A 22,131-nucleotide genomic window follows, 5' to 3' on the forward strand; every position below is an offset into this window, starting at 1 on the left:
TTCCTCTTTTATTAAGTGGGAAAATATTAGTAATTACATCAATAAAGGCATCATGAAACTCAGAAAAATTCACACAAAGCACACAAACACTGACATGCACAGAATAAATACTCAAAAACATTAGCTATTATTATTTTTATCTGTGCTCAAAACCCTGGGGTCATTTATTATTACCTCAACCACATCTTTTAATTTCCTGTTTCCAGTCAAGCACCAAGTCCTGTCTGTTCTCCTCTCAAACGCTGCTCCTGGTCTAGTGCACAGCCACTGCCCTAGAGAGATGGGCATCCTTCCAACTTAGGCTGAAGTCAACAGTCTCTGACATGGTTTTGCTTACGCAGCCTCTCCCCAACTCTAATCTATTTCCGGATTGGGCTATGTGAGTCTGATCTTACCATAGGACTTACCTTGTGGGCCCTTTCCTCAGAAATCTTCATGGGCTCTCTGATGTCTGCTAGAACAAAATGTAAACCATGCCCCTGGCTTTCATAACCTGCAAAGTTGTCCTTCCTTTCGCATACTTCCTTGGCTGTTCCAGCCCGCTTTCAGCTCCCATTTCGGAACTGGAGTGTATGTGCCCCAGAACTTAGCACTTGCTCTCCATTTGTTTTCTAGTAACCTGTTGTCTTTTCTTCTCAATCCTGAAGGTTAAGGAAGAAAGTATTTTACTTCCTCTTTACCCTCCCCAAAGCACCTGTCCCCAAACATAGTGATCGGATTGTAAATAAACACTTGTTCATCAGTTGATTAACATATTTTACAATATAAAAGAAGTCATGAATAACATGCATCCTGGATTAAGGGAAATTTAGGTTCTGAAATACACTCTTGGTTTCTGAGATGGAATTAAACAAAACAGCTACTACTCTTTTGGGTCAACACAATGCTTGATGCCATGGTTGGGGTTTCTGCAAATAGTAAGTGAATTATAGTAGGCACCAGAAATACAGGGTGTCCAAAAAGTGTATACACACTTCAACAGCTGGATAGCTCGATGTTTCTTTCTTTTCAGATTAAACCCACTGGAATTAATAATTATTCAAAATGTGTGTACATTTTTCTGGGATACCCTGTATAATGAGGCATAAAATACAGTCTCTTCTGTCTCCTTCACTCATCTTACAAATAAAAGAAGAATCAGGGCAGGGCAGAGAAAGGACTGACATCGATAGGAGCAAGAAAGGATAGAATGGGATAGGATAGTCACTAGTCTGGAAAAGATAAAAAAAAACCAAAAACCTTGAAGTACTGTGTCTACTGAATGCATATTGCTATTGCTTTCATACCACGATAAAGTGGAAAAATCTAAGTTAAATTATCCTAACTCAGGGACCATTTGTATTCTAATTTTGATTAGACAATGCATGTGTGTATAATAGTAATGAATCAATCAGGCTTTGGAATTTGGCCGCTGAGTGCATAATTTTGAAAAGAATGAGTTAGTTAACATATGACCTAACCAATTTTTATGAAAGCGCTTTTTTTTTCCCTATTGGTGTCATCTGATTGCAATAAAAGTATTTCTGGTGGCCCTTTATTATTCATCTTTGTCTTTCCTTCTCCCTAGTACCGTGGTTGGCAAACTGCGGCTCGCGAGCCACATGCGGCTCTTTGGCCCCTTGAGTGTGGCTCTTCCACAAAATACCACGGCCTGGGCGAGTCTATTTTGAAGAAGTGGCGTTAGAAGAAGTTTAAGTTAAAAAAATTTGGCTCTCAAAAGAAATTTCAATCATTGTACTGTTGATATTTGGCTCTGTTGACTAATGAGTTTGCCGACCACTGCCCTAGTACACTTGTTACTTCAAATCCTCTATTTCACTACATTTTCTAGTCTTGTGTTGAATCCCCGCTTATATTTTCTAGTGACTTTACCCCCTTTGCCTGCAAAGAAATACCAAGTTATTTATTGGCTTTGTTTAGTGCTGCTGTGCTATTTCGTACTGAACAGGTTGCAGGCTGCCCTGGACTTAGAGTTTAGAGTTAACATAATATTACTGCTTCTGTGATTAGAGTTTAAATCTGAAAGTATTGCACAATGGTAAGAACTATAGGGATTTGCTTAATCATGTCCAATTAGTATTGCCATTATCATTAACAGGGCTGATACACATGTAGCATGATCACTTAATATATGAAGCTAAATCAACAGGAAATTAGTAATTCTGCACAGTGCAAACCAAGATGATTTTTGGCTTTAAAAAAATCGCATTCAGTATATGGCAGGAAACAAGAAATAAAACTTCGAAAATTTATGTAGAGATATAAGATTTATATACTAGTAACGGCTATAATCAAGAGAAAAAAATCACATAAGAGTATGTGCTGATTAACGGTATGTGCATTATTTCTCAAAGAGTGTTGCTAGGAACTCAATCTTGTGAAATGTGCAGAGAGAAAAATAAAGCATTCCATTGTCAAAAAGGTCTGGGCAATGCTGTGTACCAAATGGCTATTTAAAAGTTCTCAACTCAGATTAAGCTATTAGGGGCCCTAAGAAATCCTGAGGTAAAGAGAGCAATTTGACTGCATTTAACTCAGCATTTCCCATTGTAACTCTGGCAGTCCCAGCATCAGAAGCAGCACAGTCTGAGAAAGGCTGCCACAGGGGACAGAGTAAGTGCCAGAGTTGAGAAATGGGAGCGACTACTTGCTGTTGGGGAAAGCCATTGTGAAGGAGAGCTACTACGGTAGTATGTTGAGTTACATCTTGGCAGGCTGAGGTGGAGATGATGCGGGGGGCAGGCATCCCGGACAAAGGGAACACTGTGAGCAGAAAGACACAGAGGAGAGAACACTAGGTTGTTCCAGGAAGGTTTGGAAGAACCTGTTGGGGGAATGAGAAGATTCCTATGGGGCAGAAATAGAAAAACAGAGAAGCAGTGATATTATGTTAATGGAGAAACATTTTGTAAATGGTGCTACGTAACAGAATGATTAGGAAACTGTATTTTTATGTTTCCCCCACCTACCTATAATAATAAAAGCCTCATATGCTAATTAGACTGGACAGCCGAACAACCTCCTGGACATCCTTCCAGACGACCTCCCAGATGAAGCCGGGGCTCCAGGGCTGTGAGGGCTGAGGCAAGCCACTGTGGCTGTGAGGGCTGAGCTCCTTACACAGATTTCGTGCATTAGGCCTCTAGTATATATATAAAAGCCTAACCAACTGTCCAACTGTCAGACCTTCTGGTAGCTATGACGCGCACTGACCACCAGGGGGCAGATGCTCAACACAGGAGTGGAAACCACAGGCATGGAAACATGGAATAGACTGATGAATCTCAGAGGGAAGGGGGAGGAGAGGGGGGAGGAGAGAGGGCAGGAAGAGATTAACCAAAGATCTTCTATGCATACCAGAGGCCACGACGGAAAATGTTAAACTATTTAAATGGCTAAGACACATTTGCTTTACTGCTTTTAGAAATATTTTTTAGCTGTACTTAAAATAGTCAAATAAGGTATAATTATAGATTCAAAGTAAAAATCTCCATTTTCCCTCCATATCAGCTAATTTATCTAAATAAATTACCTTCTCACTCTTTTTTGGCTCTCTTTTAACTATTATTTAAATTTTTTTTTTTTTTTTTATTGATTCCAGAGAGGAAGGGAGAGGGAGAGAGAGAGATAGAAACATCAATGATGAGAGAGAATCATTGATCGGCTGCCTCCTGCACACCCCCCACTGGGGATCGAGCCTGCCACCCAGGCATGTGCCCTTGACCGGAATCGAACCCGGGACCCTTCAGTCTGCAGGCTGATGCTCTATCCACTGAGCCAAATCAGCCAGGGCTCTTTTAACTATTAATAAGTTAAGAAAAGTTTGTAGGTTTGTGACAGTTAAACATGAAGGCTCTACTATATATACCACTGATTTGTAACCACACACATGCTCTATGAAACTATTTTTTCAGGTTTTTAAAATTGTAAATGATTCCTCCCGCTGGTGCAGTTTCTTCACACTTCATCACATTTCTAAATGAGTAACGAAGATCTCATGTCCTGCAGGCATTGTACCAATACTTCCAAATGCTTCTGTTCAATTTTTAGTCCATAAAGGCCATATTGGGGGAAGAGAAACTAGAAACCTGCTCTTCTTTATGTTTTCTACAAATTCTCTTTCCTGAGAGCTTGTACATTTCTTGCTTAGTTTCCAATGCACATTCAATACCCGTCAGAAGCTGAGTGAACATGGCACATTCTTTAAATAAAAGCCCTGCAGAATCTGCTGCTTTGAAAATGGGAGATGAACGCCAAGCCAACTGCTGTGCTTCTGAGTGGAGAGCTCTTCTCTAATGGCATGGCATAGGAATGGAAAATACTCAACAACACAACGTAGTCTTTGAAAGTTCATGGTTTTAATCCAGGGTTTCTGAACGTCAGTACTATTAACATATTGGGCTGGATCATTCTTTGATGTAGGGACTGTTTTTACATTGCTTGGTGTTTAAAAGCATCTCTAGTCTCTACTCCCTGAATGCCAATGGCATCTTCCCCCGGTTCCCCCATCCAGGTCTTGTCCAACCAAACGTACCTCCAGACATTGCTAAATGTCCTCGGGGGACAAAACTGCCCCTGATTGAAAACTACTGCTCTATTCTAAGTCTGAAAATTATATATGTACAAATATAGTATGGGCTCTAGTTTCAGAGTACATACCCATTAACATGAGTATCTACATCTGCTTTGCCTAAGAGCTTGTAGCCTTGGGAAAATGGATTTAGATTCGTAGAATATTCTTCTCAATCTCAATGATCCTGTTTTAGCCTGCCCTTTAATTTAAATACCCCACCTCATTTTTACCTGAAATTGCTATACTATCACGATAATGTCGACTTTCATACACAATCATTACATGCAACAGAGTGAATAGATGTAGCAGTTTGAAATCGCTTAGATATATTTCAAGGGTGTTTACTGAAATTGTGTTTATAATGACCTGAACTCCCTAAATAAGCAAGATGGACACCAAAACTTCATCACCTTCAATTTGGTATCTTTCAATAGTAGCACAAGGAGGATGCAGTAATTCATGGCTTCAGTAGTACCTAACACCTTTTCAACCACATAAAACTCTTCAAAGCAAGATTTATATTTCTCCTCATTTAACAGCATCTTATAACTAGTATAGCTTATTCTTTGTCATGTGTAAAACTTGGAGAATTTAAGAACAGCGAAAGCATATCCCAAGCTTTTAGGCTTATACATTTATTTTGAAATGACAGTAAAGGCAGACAGATGTATTATGAGGGCAAGAATATGGGGATTTCACAAAGGCAGCATCTGGAACAATGTATATAAACTATTTGTTCTCTACTACCCTCTGGTGGTTTGTTTTTAAAAAAGGAAGTGTTGCAGAGGCAAGATTTTTTAAAGGAAAGAAATAGGGGGAAAAATAGATACAGAGGCAAAGAAGCATTGAACAGACTGTCAAACTACAGCGGGAAGGCAGGGGAGGTTGGGGGCGGGGGCTGTAAGAGATCAACCGAAGGACTTGTACGCATGCACATAAGCATAACTAATGGATACAAGACACTGGGGGGGGGGGGGCAGGTAAAGGCATGTACTGGGGGGAAGGGGAGGCCGAAGGGAGGTCAATGGGGGAAAAAAAAAAGGAGACATATGTACTACTATTTGTAATACTTCAAACAATTAAAAAAATAAATTTTTTAAAAAAGGAAGTGTTTTTAAAAACACCTTAAAGAACCATTATTCTTATCATCGATAATATCAGTAGCCACCATTTCTTGGTAAACACTATTGTAGGCTTAATGAAAATTCTGTCATTTAACCCTTAACAGTTGCTTGAGGTAGGTATTATGACCCACATCTGAAAATGAAGGAAACTGAAGCTCCAAGTGTTAAAGAAACTTGTCAAAATTGAAGTGTCTGGTAGAAATGATATTCAAATTCAAGGCTCAAGTTCACTGTGTGTGTGTTACTGTTTCCTGGGCAACTCTTAATGAGAGCTGGCCGAATACCATCAGCCTTGTAAGTTGAAGAGGCTAATGGACTTTTTGGCAAAACAGAGGAGTCTAGTCATATTCTCATTTAAATTAATCATATTCAACTATTCAATTTCGGAGAGAAGGGAGAGAAAGGTTTTTAATAGTGTAGGCCTTTTCCAGCTTAGGCCTGGAAGTTAAAGTGAAATGGGAGATGTGAATCTATTATTTCTATAGTTTTTCGTGGCTCACTGAACCATGTGTGTTTCTAGTGCTTAAAGATACAAATATCTTTATACAAGAGTTCTGATTTTAAACCAACAGGTTCATCTCTGGTATATAGCTAACAAAAAGTGGACCTATTCTGACTCCAGAAGAAAAGTGGCTAAATAGTGAATTTATGGCCAAATTAAAGGATCTTCAAAGATTAACTGAACTTCATTATTCTTGTTGTTTACTTTGCATGCTTCTTTAAAACTTCAACCCAGCAAACAATGTGATTCTATCTTTGTACGTGTGTATGCATGGCAGGATGCTAGGGGTAAGAGGTGATTTCTAGGGGGATGTCACAGTTTTCCAGTAAGATAAATGAAGCCATATTCTTCATGGTATCATTTACGATAGAAAAATAGTATCCTGCTCTTTCAGACCACGGCTGGCAAAGATGACTATATTTTAGAGGTTCCCAAGATGGTTGCAATTCAGACTGAGCCAGGGCAACACTGAATGGCTGAAGAGTGCTTCAAAAGAATCATAGTGAAAAAGATTATGCTGCTCACTCAAGCTCCATAATTTATAACTTGGAATCCCCCTGATTTGTATTACTTGTATTTTGTGAAAAATAGAAAAGATGTGTATTTAATTCAGTTACATTACATTTTAGTTACAAAATGGACCTAGAATCCACATGCAGACTTATTTCCATGACCTATTTAATTAGTCTATGAAGCAACTAATCTAAGAGATTGAAAGTATTGGCACTAGCATAAACACCTATTAAATCTCATTGAGTACATTATATTTACACAGTATGAATATATAAAACATATCAATGTATTGGAATTTCAAGCAGAAAACATCTTATTGTCATTTCTCATTTAATATCATGTGAGGTTTTATTCAAACCCCATGTTTTAGTTTCTGGGGTGCAAGTTAGAGATTCTACCAATGAAAAGTTTTTTGGGATTGATTCTTTCCTTTTCCCACTTCTCTTTCTGTCCAAGAAAATGTAAGGCAGCCGGAGGTTATTATTCATAACTGGAAAAAGCATGTCCACTGGTTTTATAGTTTCCAGCTGAAGGATATTTATTTATTATGCTTTAATGACAACTGCCTCTGTGTACATATTATTGACTGAGCCTAGATCCCAGCTACATATGTAAAAATTGGGAAATCCATACATGCTAATGCAGTCAAAGTACTTTAATCCTTCAATAAGTGATGAATGCTTATAGGCATATTTATTTTCAGTGTAAATGCAGCCAAATAAAAGAATGATTAGTGAAAGTAACAGAATTATGGACAGAACTCTAATAAATAACTTCCATGATGTAGAAATTAGCTTCTACAATTGGCTATTACCAATACAATATGTATGCATCACTATACCAACAAAAATATCCAAATTGAGCACTAAGAAGGTAAAATTCTATGTTAATGAAGTTTTGAAAATCAGACATTTCATATTTATAAAAAGAAAATTGCAGAAAAATACAATTTAAATATTACCTTATATATTTTAGTTTTACAAACCATTTTCATGTATACTAGCTCATTTAAATTCAAAATGCCTCTTGACCCTTATTGTACTATTTTTAATGAGCCTATTGTGTAATTATTTTTTGGTTTTGTAGATACTACTGAATGAAGATAGAAATGGTGGTTCATGTCTATCACTAGTGTTTAAATATAATAGCTTTAAATTAAAATTCTGATTAAAGAATATTTGCCTTATCTCTGCCAGAATATCAGTTTTACTAAACAACCCCGATTCCTTCCTTTTTTTTTTAGTTCCTTTCCCTCCCTCACTCCCTCCCTCTCTTCCATATATTATATCATTCTGGGAATAATATAATTATAGACAGGTTGTTTTCAAAGAAGAGATTGAGACAACACCTCTCAATGTATAAACCTTCTAGATAAAGCTACTTGCTCTTTGAAATTTATAGCATAGTAATTAGATATGAAAATCCCGACTTCAAATGTGCAATATTGGTTTTTCTTCCCATTAGAATTCTTCTTGATAGAGTGAACTCAAGTTTATATGCAGAAAACCATTCTTCACGGTAAAGTCACATGAAGTTCAAGATACATTTTATTTCAGATTTATCAGGTTTTCTCCTTATCCTGGGTGTGGCAGAGTGCTTTTCTTAAAAAGGGAGGAAGGCTATGTGAGTGCATATTTCATAGGCTTCATATTCATTATTCATACCAGTAGACAGAAGGAGTGTGCACACATGGAGCATTCTCTCAGATGTGTCCTCTGAGGAGCACACTCAGCCTAAACCTCAAAGGGGCTCTTCGGTGGGGCTCGAGGGCAGATTGGGCAGAGGGCAGGTGGTGTCATCAGACATATTCTCATAGAGATGCTCCAGTGGGTTCCAAGTTCCACTGGGAATCAATCTTTGGTCACATGAATTAGGCCAATGGCACTTTATCCTAAAATAATTTGAGTGAATATAGTATTCAAAAATTCCAAACGATGTGTTCCCATGTATTTTGTACTTTGTGTTTCAGGAATATTATTTTCTGAAATATGAAAATAAAACAATCTCTAATTAAATTTGGGAGGGTTCATGTCATTTATTTACTTAATATAAATTGGATTCATGTTTCTTAGAAGAATGTACAGCCGATTTAGGCCTATGCATTTATTAATGTGTGTCAAAGATGCTGTGGGTACTTAATAAACTTTTAATTATAAAAACAAGGAGAGCATGTTTCTTTCTGCCTTTCGAATTAAAGGAGGTATTAGTGTAAACCATTTTCGATAAACTCATTTATGAAGTCTACATGAACTAATAAATTGGTTGCTAAAATGTACTATGTAATCTAAGAATAGGAATGAAAACCATTTTCCTTAATATTAGATTATATATTTTCCCTGATCCACCTGCATACTTTCAGTATTAAACAAAAAGTTACGTAAAAACAAGGAAATAAAAATGAATTTGAGAAGTAACTTCTTCCCACACCTCACTTCTGCATATATCTGAGATAGATTCATAGTTATCTCAGGAAAACACTGACATTAGTAAACTACTTATACTACTTATATAGTTATTATTATTATTATTATTAGAAGGAACATATCAAATGGTAATATGATTTTAAGGGTGCTGTGCATTTATTTATTTTATATTTTAAATATGTTTTTATTGGTTTTTAGAGAGAGGAAGTGAGAGGGAGAGAGAGAAACATCGATGAGAGAGAAATATGATCGATTGGCTGCCTCCTGCACACCACCTACTGAGGATTGAGCCCACAACTCTGGCATGTGCCCTGACCAGGAATTGAATCTCCTGGCTCCTGGGTCGATACTCAACCACAGAGCCACACTGGCCAGGCAGGCTGCTGCGCATTTAATAAATTAGTTGAGCAACTAATCTGGGGTCTTAATAACAATAGCATTTGTCTAACTCCAATTTCACCACAGAGCACATACTAGTATTTCATACACAAAATAGAGGATGGGGCAAAAGTAGGTTTATAGTTGTTCATATGGAAAATAATACAATAATTAATAAATAATAATACAAGAATAACCTCTGTTTCACTTCCTCACAATGGTAAACCTACTTTTGTCATACCTGTATAAATTAGCAAGAATCCAACTGAAATAGAAAAAGCATAAGTAATTTCAGTATTGAGATTTATAGTTTGATGTCCAGGAATTGTAAGATTAAAAATTAGTCAGCCCTGGCCAGGGTCTCAGTTGGCTGAGTGTCCTCCTATACACCAAAAGGTTGGGGTTTGATTCCCTGTCAGGGCACATGCATCGTTTTCCGGTTCAGTCTCCAATTGGGGCATGTATAGGAGGTAACCGGTCGATGTTTCTCATATCCATGTTTTTTTGTTTTCTCTGTCTCTCTCCTTTTCTATCTCTCTTAAAAATCAATAAAAACATACCCTCCGGTGAGGATTAAAATGGCTTTTAAAATGTTTTCTTAATAAATTGAGTTGTGGACATGGCACCCAAGAAGAAATGGGATTTTCTGGGTAATTAAGAGAGTGTCCATTTGGCATTCAGTGGATTGCTTTGGCAGTAACCAGTTGCTGTCAACATTTAAATTGGCTAAGATCTAGGAGTGTCCTCCCACTCGCTGTTAAGGAAGATAAAAAGAAAAAAAAAAGCTAGAAATATGTCTTCGGTTGGATAGAGGCAAGCGGTATACAGATGAGTTAAGATTTGAGTTGGAAGCCTTTTAAAGAACTGTGTCAATAAATCACAATGGTTGTTCAAAAAACGAAAATAATTTACAATAGTTTAAAAATAATATATACAGAGCTGGCTGGCATGGCTCAGTGGCTGAGCATTGACCTATGAATCAGGAGGTCAAGGTTCGATTCCCGGTCAGAGCACATGCCTGGGTTATGGGCTTGATCCCCAGTGTGGGGCATGCAGGAAGCAGCCAATTGGTGATTCTCTCTCATCATTGATGTTTCCATCGCTATCTCTCTTTCACTTCCTCTCTGAAATCAATAATATATATATATCCTATCTAATAAAAGAGTAATATGCAAATTAACCATCACTCTGTTACACCCACAAGCCACGCCCACCAGCCAATCAGGAGCGAGTATATAAATTAACCCAACCAAGATGGCTGTGGCCACAGGAGAGCAGGAGGGAGGCTAGGGTTGCCCCCGGCAATGGAGGAAGCCAAGCTTTCCACCTGCCCTGGCCAGCCCAGGCCTCCACTCCAGGCTACAAAGTTTCAATGATAGAAGATAAATAAATCCCAACAGAAATGGCTGCAGCCACTGAGCAAGCAGAAGGCTTGGCTCCGCTCCAAGCTACAAAGTTTCAATTGTAGAAGATAAATAAATCCCAGATACCAGGGCCTCCGCTTGGGTCGCAAACCACCACAGGCCCCTCACCCAGGCCACCCCATGCCCCAAGGGAACCCCCACCCTGATCCAGGACACCCTTCAGGGTAAACCAGCTGGCCCCTACCCATGCACCAGGCCTCTATCCTATCTAATAAAAGAGTAATATGCAGATTGACCAACACTCCAACACACAAGATGGCTGCCCCCATGTGGTCAAAGATCCTGCCCCCATATGGACACAAGATGGCCACCACAAGATGGCCAGTAGGGGAGGGCAGTTGGGAGGGTCCAGGCCTGCAAGGGAGGGCAGTTGGGGGTGATCAAGCCTGCAGGTGAGGGCAGTTAGGGGTGACCAGGCCTGTAGGGGAGGGCAGTTAGGGGCAAACAGGCTGGCAGGGGATCAGTTAGGCATCAATCAGGCTGGCAGGGGAGTGGTTAGGGGGTGATCAGGCTGGCAGGCAGAAGCGGTTAGGGGCAATCAGGAAGGCAGGCAGGTGAGCAGTTGGGAGCCAGCAGACCTGGATTGTGAGAGGGATGTCTGACTGCCCGTTTAGGCCCGATCCGTTACCTAGGAAACGAAAAAATATTGTTGCCTAGGGCCCGCCATGTGATTCTAATGTGCAGCTAAGGTCAGAAAACATTGTTCTTAGTTTCCATCCACACCAGTGGCATTATTCTTTTTGCAATTGTTTTGCTACTGCACCAATGTGATGTCAAATACAATGAACTTTGGGGCACCAGGTCGTTGTGAGGAATTCGGGACAGCACAAGAATGACAGCTTTCAATGTTATTAGAGTGAGATAACTTGGATAGAACAATAACCACCATCACTTTGGGGTAGATGCCTGATTCTATACAAACAGTATAAGACTTACTGGAGAGAGGCAGTCTTAAGGTAGCAGGCAACACACCTTTTCTGCCTTGCTGAGGCGGGGAGTTTAACTGGCATCTACTTAATGACAACTGGAATTGGAGCCTATCAGAAAACAGCTATATTTAAATCCACTTTCACCTGCAAGAGTCTCCATCAAGTTGTTACTAGACTATTAAATTCATGGCAGCTATCTCTGAACATCTACATACTGGATAGCTTAGCAATAAGTAGTACAGCACTTCTACTTAACAGCAGGTCTGACTCTTTAATCCGAATCTGTGACAGCTCCCAACCAGGAGAGCGTGTGTGTAAACTCTCATAGACCACAGAAGCATTCAATTTGCACAGCTGCAGTACAACTAACATCAAGTTACTATTAATTTAATTACAATGCTTCTAGATCAAAGAGAAATCTTTCTGTTACATGCTATAAATCTGGATAGAAACCCATTTAACTCACTCAACTGCTACCTAGCTAGCAGGTGTAGGAACGGCTACATGCCACTGTAGTTAGCAGTGACCTCCTGTCCACCAGATCAGAAATACTCAGTGAAGAACACAGGAAACAGCTCTGTATGGTCTGGTAAAAGGTAAGCTGCATTCTACCAAAGTGAAAAATTAGGCTTACTTTTTATAATACATGGTTTATTTATTTGTTTTGCAGGAATCAAAAATCAGATGGAGCGAATTCTTTGCTGTTTCAATGCTCATTTGGAAACTCAAATTTTCTTCAGATTCTTTCCAATTTCCCAAAGTAGGCTCTCTGGAAAAGTCAGCAATGTTTTCCAAATGTGGTTTTATTCACCACTATTTTCTTAGTATTTTTATGACAAATCCTTGACAAAAATATATCCCCGTCCCCCCCGCCCAAGCAAAACAAATATTCCTCCCTCATCACCACAAGCAAACTTACCTATTGGCAAGGAGAAGTGATCAGAAAGCACTGGGTAGGGAAATATAAAGAGCGATAGGAGGCTTCAGTTCTGGAGCCAAGGTTGGAGTCTTATTGAAATGAACCCGAGTCAGAGGGCTGGAATCTGCACTGGTGGGTAGAGCTTCCTGGTGTCTCCCTTTGTTCTAAGTAGAATGCTAATGCTAATACCGCAGTTTGAATGCCTGCTTGCTCAGGGAACACTGATGCAGTCTGACAAAGCTTCCAGCTTAAATATCCAAAAGAAAAAAATAGGTCCCAGAGATGGAACTTGCCTGTGTACTAGTAAAACAAGCCACACGATGAATGTGCAAATCTGAACAGTTGGAAATTTGTGGTCATATTAGTTTTATCTCACCTCTTTTGAAAGATGTAATCAAGATACTGAGAAAATAAATTTTCCATGTCTTGTGAACTAAGGAATTTGTGTGTATCTTTGAATTTTTTTTTTTTTTTTACTTTTCTCTTCTCCCTCGTGTGCAAAATTTTCATTGGCAGGCAAAATTGGGCAGTGTAAAAAGAGAAAGAAATTCCTTAAGTCAGTGAAATATAGATCAAGGCATAGAATAACGAAATGAAAAATGCTATGAAAAAGTTAAGGTCATAAGAGAAAACAAAACTAACAGTGCAGCCCTAACCATTTTGGCTCAGTGGATAGAGTGTCGGCCTGCGGACTGAAGGGTCCCAGGTTCGATTCTGGTCAAGGGCATGTACCTTGGTTGTGGGCACATCCCCAGTGGGGAGTGTGCAGGAGGCAGCTGATCGATGTTTCTCTCTCATCGATGTTTCTAACTCTCTATCCCTCTCCATTCCTCTCTGTAAAAAATCAATAAAATACATTTTTAAAAAAACTAAGTGTAATTTATTCATGTGCTAACATGATATGTTTTAAAGTATAGAAGACGTTTAATTTCAAATTATTTTAATGCTCTTTTTCATTGTACTGGGGGAATATAAAACAAGTCAAAGAGAAAAGCATGGTTATAGGCCTAAGAAAATCCAAAATAAAGAGTTTTTGGAAGTCAAATAGAAATTGACAACTGTTGAATATTATTGCTATTGGTATATCTCAATAAATCAAGTGTAGGAGCAAAGTGATGAAAATTCGCAAGCTGTAGTTCGAAGAGGTTAAAAACAAGCATTTGCCAATTCAGCCTCCATGTTGCACGTCGTTCAAATACACAAGCTTATAATGTGTGAAAATTTTCTTGCTATGCTGGTTACAAAGTTGAACAATACATTCATTTCTAAGACAATATTTGTATTCTACAAGTCATTAACTGAAAGAAGTATCAATCAATTTCCCTCCTCTGTCTGACCCTGGGATCATTGACCAGGAGAAGTTTCAGCACCATGGACAAAGCACTCAGCCTTACTCTGGGGTCTACAGGAAATGTTCCCCTGATGTTAAAATGTAAGAAATAACTTCATAGCAGCCATCTTCCATTTTAATATGTTTTAAGGACCAAATGAGTGCTAAAGAATGTTCAGTTGAATTATATCAAGTTTACACTTTCCTCTGGAAAAACATAATGGCTCTTTTAAAGACATGCATTTCTGTGATAAATGCATTTAAGTATCATTAGGTTTAATGGCTCCTACTCACTCAGACTCTTATACCATACCTTTTAAAGTTAATTTAATGCATATTAATGGTGTGAAATTGATGAAATTATGAGTAGAGTTTCCCTGGGCAAAAGTTAAATCAAGGAAGAAGACAGGTTAATATTACCTTTCACCCCATGCTACAAAAGATGTCAGCCCTGCCCTTTGGGAAAGAAAAGATCACTGTTAGTTGAACTTAAATTGATTTTTATAGGTTTAAACTCAGGTAACTGTCTTTGGTTGGGTTACCAAAGGTTTGCAGTTTTCTTCAAGGAATAAGAAGATATGTGCATTTCTGATATTAAATTGATATTTTATTCAGTAATTTCAGGAAAATAGATAACATGTCACTGCCTTCCTTTTCTGAATTCATCTTACAAATTCAACTTAGGGGTCATTCAGGATATTTTTATTTTGTAATCTCTCCCTCACATTATCACCATGTATCACACAAAATAGTGGTGTTTAATCAATTTTAAGTGAGTTAAATAATATGATAATACTATTAGTATTAATGTGAAAAAAATGGAAAACCCATGGTTCTGGTCCCAAGAACACTTGATATACCAAAATGCTGCTTCATAATATCAACAGGAGTAGAATAATTTTGAACAATGACTTGCAAAAACATTAAGAATGAGAAATAGATTCATTTAAATTATGTTTGGAGAAAGAAAAGTACAAGTTCACCACTTGTTGCAGTTCATTTAATATTGATGGGTGACTAAGAGAAAACAGAACTTTGTAGCTACTCTTTTCATCTCTATCAAGCAAAATAATATCCAAACTAAAAAGGTAAGCTCAGACCAGGTAAGGCTACTAACTTCTTCCAAGACATTTAGTTCACTTGACAGACAAGTTATGTTCGGGCTATATAATCTCACCTTTTACAAATAGGATTCTAATAATACTGTTAATATCATTGTAGAATCCTGGGGATAAGGAGAGATGCCATGAGGTTAGAAATCTAGCAATTAAGCATATAGTTCTGAGTTTCAAAAATTAAGAGAGTCTCTAAAACACTGGTAAGACTGAAATGAAATATCAGGCAATATTCTGGCACAAAACAACAAAAAGATGGTTTCTGAACACTTCGAAAAAGCAATCAGCTTGGGCTCCAAAGAATAACTTGGGAAAGGCTAGTTTCTTTTCTTCTTTTTTTAAAACAGGATTAATACTAGTAAATCTGAGAAATGGTTAGGACAGAAGTCACCAATGTAGAAGCTTGCTTAGTGCAGATAGTTAACACACAGGAGTTAAGGGGCCCAGTATGAGTTTAAATGGAATGATAATGGGCACTGTGACTGGAAGAGACTGTGACCAGCTACCACCACTCAGCTCTAACTTTATTGTTCATTTTCCCAGGGAAGCTGGAAATCTGGGATTTTTATATTTTTAAATAAGTTTTATTTTTTATTTTCAACTACATTCAATATTATTAGTTTCAGGTGTACAGCATAGAGATTGGATATTTATATAACTTACAAAGTGATCCCTCTGATAAGTCTAGTACCCACCCGGCAACCATAGAGTTTTTATAATATTATTGACTATATTCCCTATGCTGGTGAATCTTTTTGATTAAAAAAAATTTTAACTGTGAAATTTTGTTAATGAACACTGGCCCGATTTTTAAAACAAAACAAACTACATCTGGAGACTGAACCTGACCTGTACGCTGCCAGCTTGGGACCCGTGGAGAAGCATATGGACCGCAGTGAGGCATCTGGCAAAGTTTTACACAGTATCATTATTGAGAATTTCTGGTTGGGTGGCAATAGAGACATTGCAAGTAGGTGAGTTCAAATTTAATCTCAACATAAGAATAACTGGATCTTCCTATTGATGACCTAGATTGCTCTTACACTAGAAATATTTACCTTAACCACAATCTGGCAGCCTTGGGCAAACTACGGCCCACGGGCCGGATCCGGCTGATCTATCCGGTTCTCTTCCTCTCCCCTCCGCTCCTTTACTTTGAATTTATATTAGTTCACACAAACACTCCATCCATGCTTTTGTTCCGGCCCTCTGGTCCAGTTTAAGAACCCATTGTGGCCCTCGAGTCAAAAAGTTTGCCCACCCCTAGACCATATGAAAAAAAAATCCTGGGGCTGGACTTTGAATTTAATGTTAATATTTTCTCAAATATGTGAATGTACTTACGTGTGTCTACTTATATTACATGTCTACTTACATTCAGTCATTTATTTGAAAATATTTATTAAAAACCTACTATCGTTGCACTGGCTGAAGTGGCTCAGTTGCTTGGGCATCGTCCTGTACACCAAAAGGCTGCAAGTTCAATTCCTGGTCAGGGCACATGCCTGGGTTGTCAGCTCAATCCCCGACAGGGGGTGTGCAGGAGGCAGCCTGATTGATGTTTTGCTCTCACCTTGATGTTTCTCTCTCTCTTTCTTCCTCTCTCTCAATAAAAAATCAATTTTAACAATCTTTTTTTTTTTTAAATATATTTTATTGATTTTTTACAGAGAGGAAGAGAGAGGGATAGAGAGCTAGAAACATCGATGAGAGAGAAACATCGATCAGCTGCCTCCTGCACACCTCCTGCTGGGGATGTGCCCGCAACCAAGGTACATGCCCTTGACCGGAATCGAACCCGGGACCCTTCAGTCCACAGGCCGACGCTCTATCCACTGAGCCAAACCTGTCAGGGCAATTTTAACAATCTTTAAAACAACAACCACAAAACCTACTATTGTCAAGTACTGTTCTAGGTGTTGGGAATAAAATAGGAACAAAAATATCTGCTCTTATGGAGTTTATATTTGCCCCAGTTTGGACATTAAGTTACATGAGCATTCTACGAATGTGTCTCTTTGTGTGCTAACTTCATTCTGGAATTTTCCTATGCATTCAGCATTAAGACATGAAATTACTTTGGGTAAAAAAAAAAAGCACATTACACTGTGGCAAATGGGTGTTGTTAATTAATATATTTAATCCTTCATTTAAATTTTATTTCTAAAATATTATACACCTGCCGAATGCTAAACCAGATGGGATATGGTGTCAATAGGTACAGCCTGGGATATGTGGTCACACTCTACATACACCAACATGTTGAATACTTTGGTGACTCAGCAGCCCAAATGTCCTACAATATCTTTAATTACCATTTCACAACTTAAATAAATTAGAAAAGAGCATGAAATCATCTGCCATCTGACAGTGGTTGTTCCAACATCAGTATCACTCTCCCTAAGGAAAAACACCTTGTCTTTGTTTACAAATCCCACCATGCTTCAGAAGACTGTAATTCAAAATGAGGTGGCAACTATGTTAAATTCTAGTGACAGACTATGAATAAGTCTATTCCAACCCAATTTCTTGCTGTTATATCTGTATTGGTGATGGGATAAGAAAAAAATATTTTAAGAAATTACCAGGTATTAAATATAATCCCACCCGATTTTGTAAATAACTTATGATTTTAAAAACAAAGGGTCACAAATAACTGGGGATATAGGTTGTGACTGAGTTTATTTCTCCTATATTGATTCAGTTCTGGCCAAAGAACCAGCATCCCTTCTTATGAAACCAGGATTTTGCTAGTAGGTTAAGATCTAATAAGGTATTTTTCAATTGTCCAAAAGGCATGCCAATATTTCTTGAGAACCAAAGTTATAAACAATGCAACAAATCATTCTAATGCTTGAAAATAGATGGGGGAAAAAAAGAAATAAAATAATCATGGCCCTGAAGAATGCTTTTATAAACATACTAGTGTTCCTCCCGCCCCCTTACTGCTGAGTGAACATTCTCACTGAAGTTTGATGGTCTTAAAAGTTTATTTTGGAACCAGCAGAAGCACAGAGAAAGCATCCTAAGGATTGTTGTTATTGTCCTTCCATGCTATCTTTTCTCATACAGTTTTAAAAAATTTACTCGGAGAATGTAAAGTTGTTCTCATCTGTAGTTTTTCCCCCCAAAGGAATGTCTACTCCAAACCAACCGCATACACAGTGGTTGCTTCCTTGTTTGTGGTTTTCGCTTCCCGTGGTCAACCACAGTGGGAAAAATATTAAATTTACCCAACCATGAACATCATCTGCTCCTGACTTCTGACCATTGACATCAAGGCTCAGTGATCCAGGATCATCCAAAGCAAGTGATCCTCCTTCGGATGTATCCTCAGAAGATCAATAATAGCCTAACACAGTGGTCGGCAAACCGTGGCTGGCGAGCCACATGTGGCTCTTTGGCCCCTTGAGTGTGGCTCTTCCACAAAATACCACGGCCTGGGCGAGTCTATTTTGAAGAAGTGGCGTTAGAAGAAGTTTAAGTTTAAAAAATTTGGCTCTCAAAAGAAATTTCAATCGTACTGTTGGTATTTGGCTCTGTTGACTAATGAGTTTTCCAACCACTGGCCTAACACTAAGTCACAATGCCTACGTCATTCACCTCACTTCATCTCATCACGTAGGAATTTTATCATCTCACACCATCCTAAGAAGGGTGAATACAGTTTTGTAAGTTATGTTGAGAGAGACCACATTCACACACCATTTATTACAGTATCCTATATAATAAAGAGGTAATATTCAAATTGACCCTCACGTCCTCACAAGATGGCCACCCCCATGTCATCACAAGATGGCCGCCCCCCACGTCATCACAAGATGGCTGTCACAAGATGGCCGGCAGGGGAGGGCAGTTGGGGGTGATGGAGCAGCAGGGGAGCAGTTAGGTGTCAATCAGGCCAGCAGGGGAGCCGTTAGGGGGTGATCAGGCTGGCAGGGGAGCGGTTAAGAGCCCCGAATTGTGAGAGGGATGTCCAACTGCCTGTTTAGGCCTGATCCTGCAGGACATCCCCCGAGGGTCCCAGATTGGAGAGGGTGCAGGCTGGGCTGAGAGACGGCCTCTAGTATTACTATAACTTCTATTTTATTGACATTTATTATTGTTAATTTCTTACCATGTCTAATTTATAAATTGAACTTTATCATAGGTATGTATGCATAGAAAAAAACATAGTATATATATGGTTTGGTACTATGCCTGGTTTTAGGCATTCACTGAAGATCTTGGAACCCACCCCCGTGGATAAGGGAAGAGTGCTGTAGTTTAAGCAAACTGAGTTAACGTCCTCTGAGAAAAAGAGACTGAAAAAGCATGCATACATACAACTTGAATAATCATTACCATAAATTTTAGATGTAAAGACCAAATATAGCTTCTAGCTTCTACAGAGCTAAATATACTTGCTGAGCTGCTCCACTCTGATAAAGAATAAAGGAATTTCAGGAATATTTTATAATTTTAAAAGATTAGTGACAATTTTTTTTTTCTAGAAGGAATAATAGGTAATTTCTCAAATGGCTACTAGGTTGTGGGGGAACCTTTACTAAAATATGAGAAAAGCACAGGACTGGGTGATTTACTACTAAATATGTGGAGATCAAGGAGGATTGAATGACATACTTTCAATATATTCTGCATTAAATAGCATCATTGTCAAAGAACTTAAGTAACCAAAAGCTGTGTTATGATAACGTATTACTGTTGTGACATCTGAAGCAAGTGAAAAACATGATTTCACTTGGGCTCATCTCTCAAGGGGGACAGGTACCACTATTCTCCCAAATGTACAGGTGGAGACAACTTGGCACAGCCACTACCTGGCTACCTTTGCCTCCAACGGCACCCTTTTGGGCAGGAAGGAAACATCCCTAAACTGTACCTGGTCAAGTATCTGAACTTGCCATGGTGCAGCAGAAACTTTGAGATTCGGAACTGTGGGGTCCAAACCTGGCCCTTTTCTGAGCGGGGAGATTGAGACACCGGAGCTGCTGTTTGCTTCTGCTGCCCAGGGTCTGGGGTCAGTCAGGGCCCAGGACCTGCAAGGAACCTAGCCGTGGAGTGCCCTGCGTTCATTGACGTCACTACTTGCTGGACACAGGAGAACAAGATAAAGACAGGAAAGCAGTTTTCCCCAAGTGACCCCTTCCATTGAAAGCTTTAAGAATCTCTTGCCATGCACCAGTTTAGGCTCAGAGATCTCTTCGTCTCCCAATTCACTCTTATTTTAAATTCAAACCTGTTGATACCACCCAATATAAAGACGTTTTGAACTCATCAACTGAGCCCTTTAACAACATATTGATGAAAAATGGGTCCTCCCTCCTCACCTCAAATCGTCTGTATGAAAAATCCCGGGAGAAACAGAAACTTGACAAGTGTCCAGAGTCTAGGGGGCCCTGGCTGGTGTGGCTCAGTTGGTTGAGCCTGGCCCAGTGCACCAAAGGGCCGCCTGTTCCATTCCCAGTGGGGGTGCCCTGCAGGAGGCAACTGATGGATGTTTCTCTCTCTCTCCCTTCCCCTTGCTCTAAATCAATTTTAAAAAACATTTTTTTTAAGTGTCCTCTGGGGACTTTGGACCAGCCCCGTCTTTGGGGAGATCTACAGCGGCTTTCCTTTTGGAGACCACCAATTCATGGCTAAACCTTATCAAAAGGCACCATTTCCAAGCCCACTCCCGCGGACAAGCAGTAAAGGGAGACCCCAAAAGACTGCTGGGTTAAGCTTATCTGTTGCAAGAACTCCAGCCCAACCATCTCAAAAACCAATCAAACAGGGGCACTGTCCCTTAGGTTCCCTCTGCTGACCGTCCCCATTTTCCAGGACTTCCTTCTGTGGGTCACCTGTGCACCCTGTACTAACCCCTCCCCCCCCACCCCCGTTCCTCCCCGCCCCACCCCGCCTGGGAATGGCGGGTCCATCTCTGCCCCCATTGAACCGCAGGGGATCAGTCGCCTTCCGGTGCCGGGGCTCTTACCCTTTCTCTCCCAGAGGAGCCCCATCCCGCCGTCCAGGAGGCGGCATCTCCGCGCGCCCGGGGAGCTTGAGGCCGGCGGGGCCTGGAGCGGGTGCGGAGGCGACCTGGCGCCTCCGCGGGGGTGCGCTCGGGCTCGGGGAGCCGGGCCAGGCCCGCTCCACCCGCGCCAGCCCCGGCCGGACACGTGGTGCCTTCGCCGCCGCGCGCGCTCGGGTCTCGGCGGCCCCTCGGGCTCCGCAGCCGCCGGGCCAGGCCGGGGCAGCGAACCGACGGGAGAAGGGCGGGGACCACGGGGCCGCCGGTAGGTGGGGCGCGGCGACGCGGGCGCGGTGAGGGCCGCAGGCGGCGGGCGCCGGCCGGGGTCCTGCCTCCCGTGCCCGGGACCCGCAGGCTCGGTCGGGTCAGGTCCGCAGCGCCCCTGCCGCTGGCGCCGCGGGCTGGTTCCCGAAGCCACTCGGGCGCGGCGGGCGGCGCACTGCGGTGGCGCGGTGCCCGCTGTTGGAGGAAGCGGCTCAGGGCGGAGGCTCTGCGCTTCACGACGCCGGGGGCGGCCGCGTGGTCTTCTCCGTCGCGCTCTGCAAAGGAACCGCTGAGAGCCGCAGCCGGGACGGAGGTGCCCTTTAGGCCGTTTGCTCCCTGGGACAATGCCTCTCCCGCCCAGGAGACCAGGCTCACCACTGGGATGAAGACTTACCCACGGGCACAGTTGTCACCACTTCACCAGTGACCTTGAGTGCGGGGTCTAAATAAGGTGTCTTGATCCAAATTTCCCGATCCTGGGGATCAGTGTGGCCATTCACTTTCTTGTCCTCAAGAGATCATAGTGATTGGGTTTTAAAAACTAAATAAGCCCTGGAGGCTCAGTTGATGGGAGCATCGACCCAATGCGCCAAGGTTGCTGGTTGGATCTCTCTCTCTCTCTCC

The 22,131-nt window shown here is 40.6% G+C and overlaps 1 protein-coding gene across 4 annotated transcripts in view; it reads right to left on the reverse strand.

The window, feature by feature from the left end:
* SYBU (syntabulin) overlaps positions 1-21,682 on the reverse strand; it is a 107,362-nt gene extending 85,680 nt beyond the window's left edge. For 2 of the 4 annotated variants that reach the window (XM_080647129.1, XM_080647128.1), the window contains exon 1: positions 21,208-21,682. Coding sequence is in view for 2 of the 4 variants with exons in the window: in XM_080647126.1 (XP_080503252.1) it covers positions 21,208-21,254 (47 nt within the window). In the remaining 2 variants the exon portion in view is untranslated. The remainder of the gene's footprint in view (positions 1-21,207) is intronic. The other 2 variants (XM_080647126.1, XM_080647133.1) reach the window with 2 other exon arrangements.
* Between the last annotated feature and the right edge of the window lie 449 nt (positions 21,683-22,131).

This window comes from Plecotus auritus, assembly GCF_963455305.1.
Source record: "Plecotus auritus genome assembly, chromosome: 11".
Lineage (NCBI taxonomy): Eukaryota > Metazoa > Chordata > Mammalia > Chiroptera > Vespertilionidae > Plecotus > Plecotus auritus.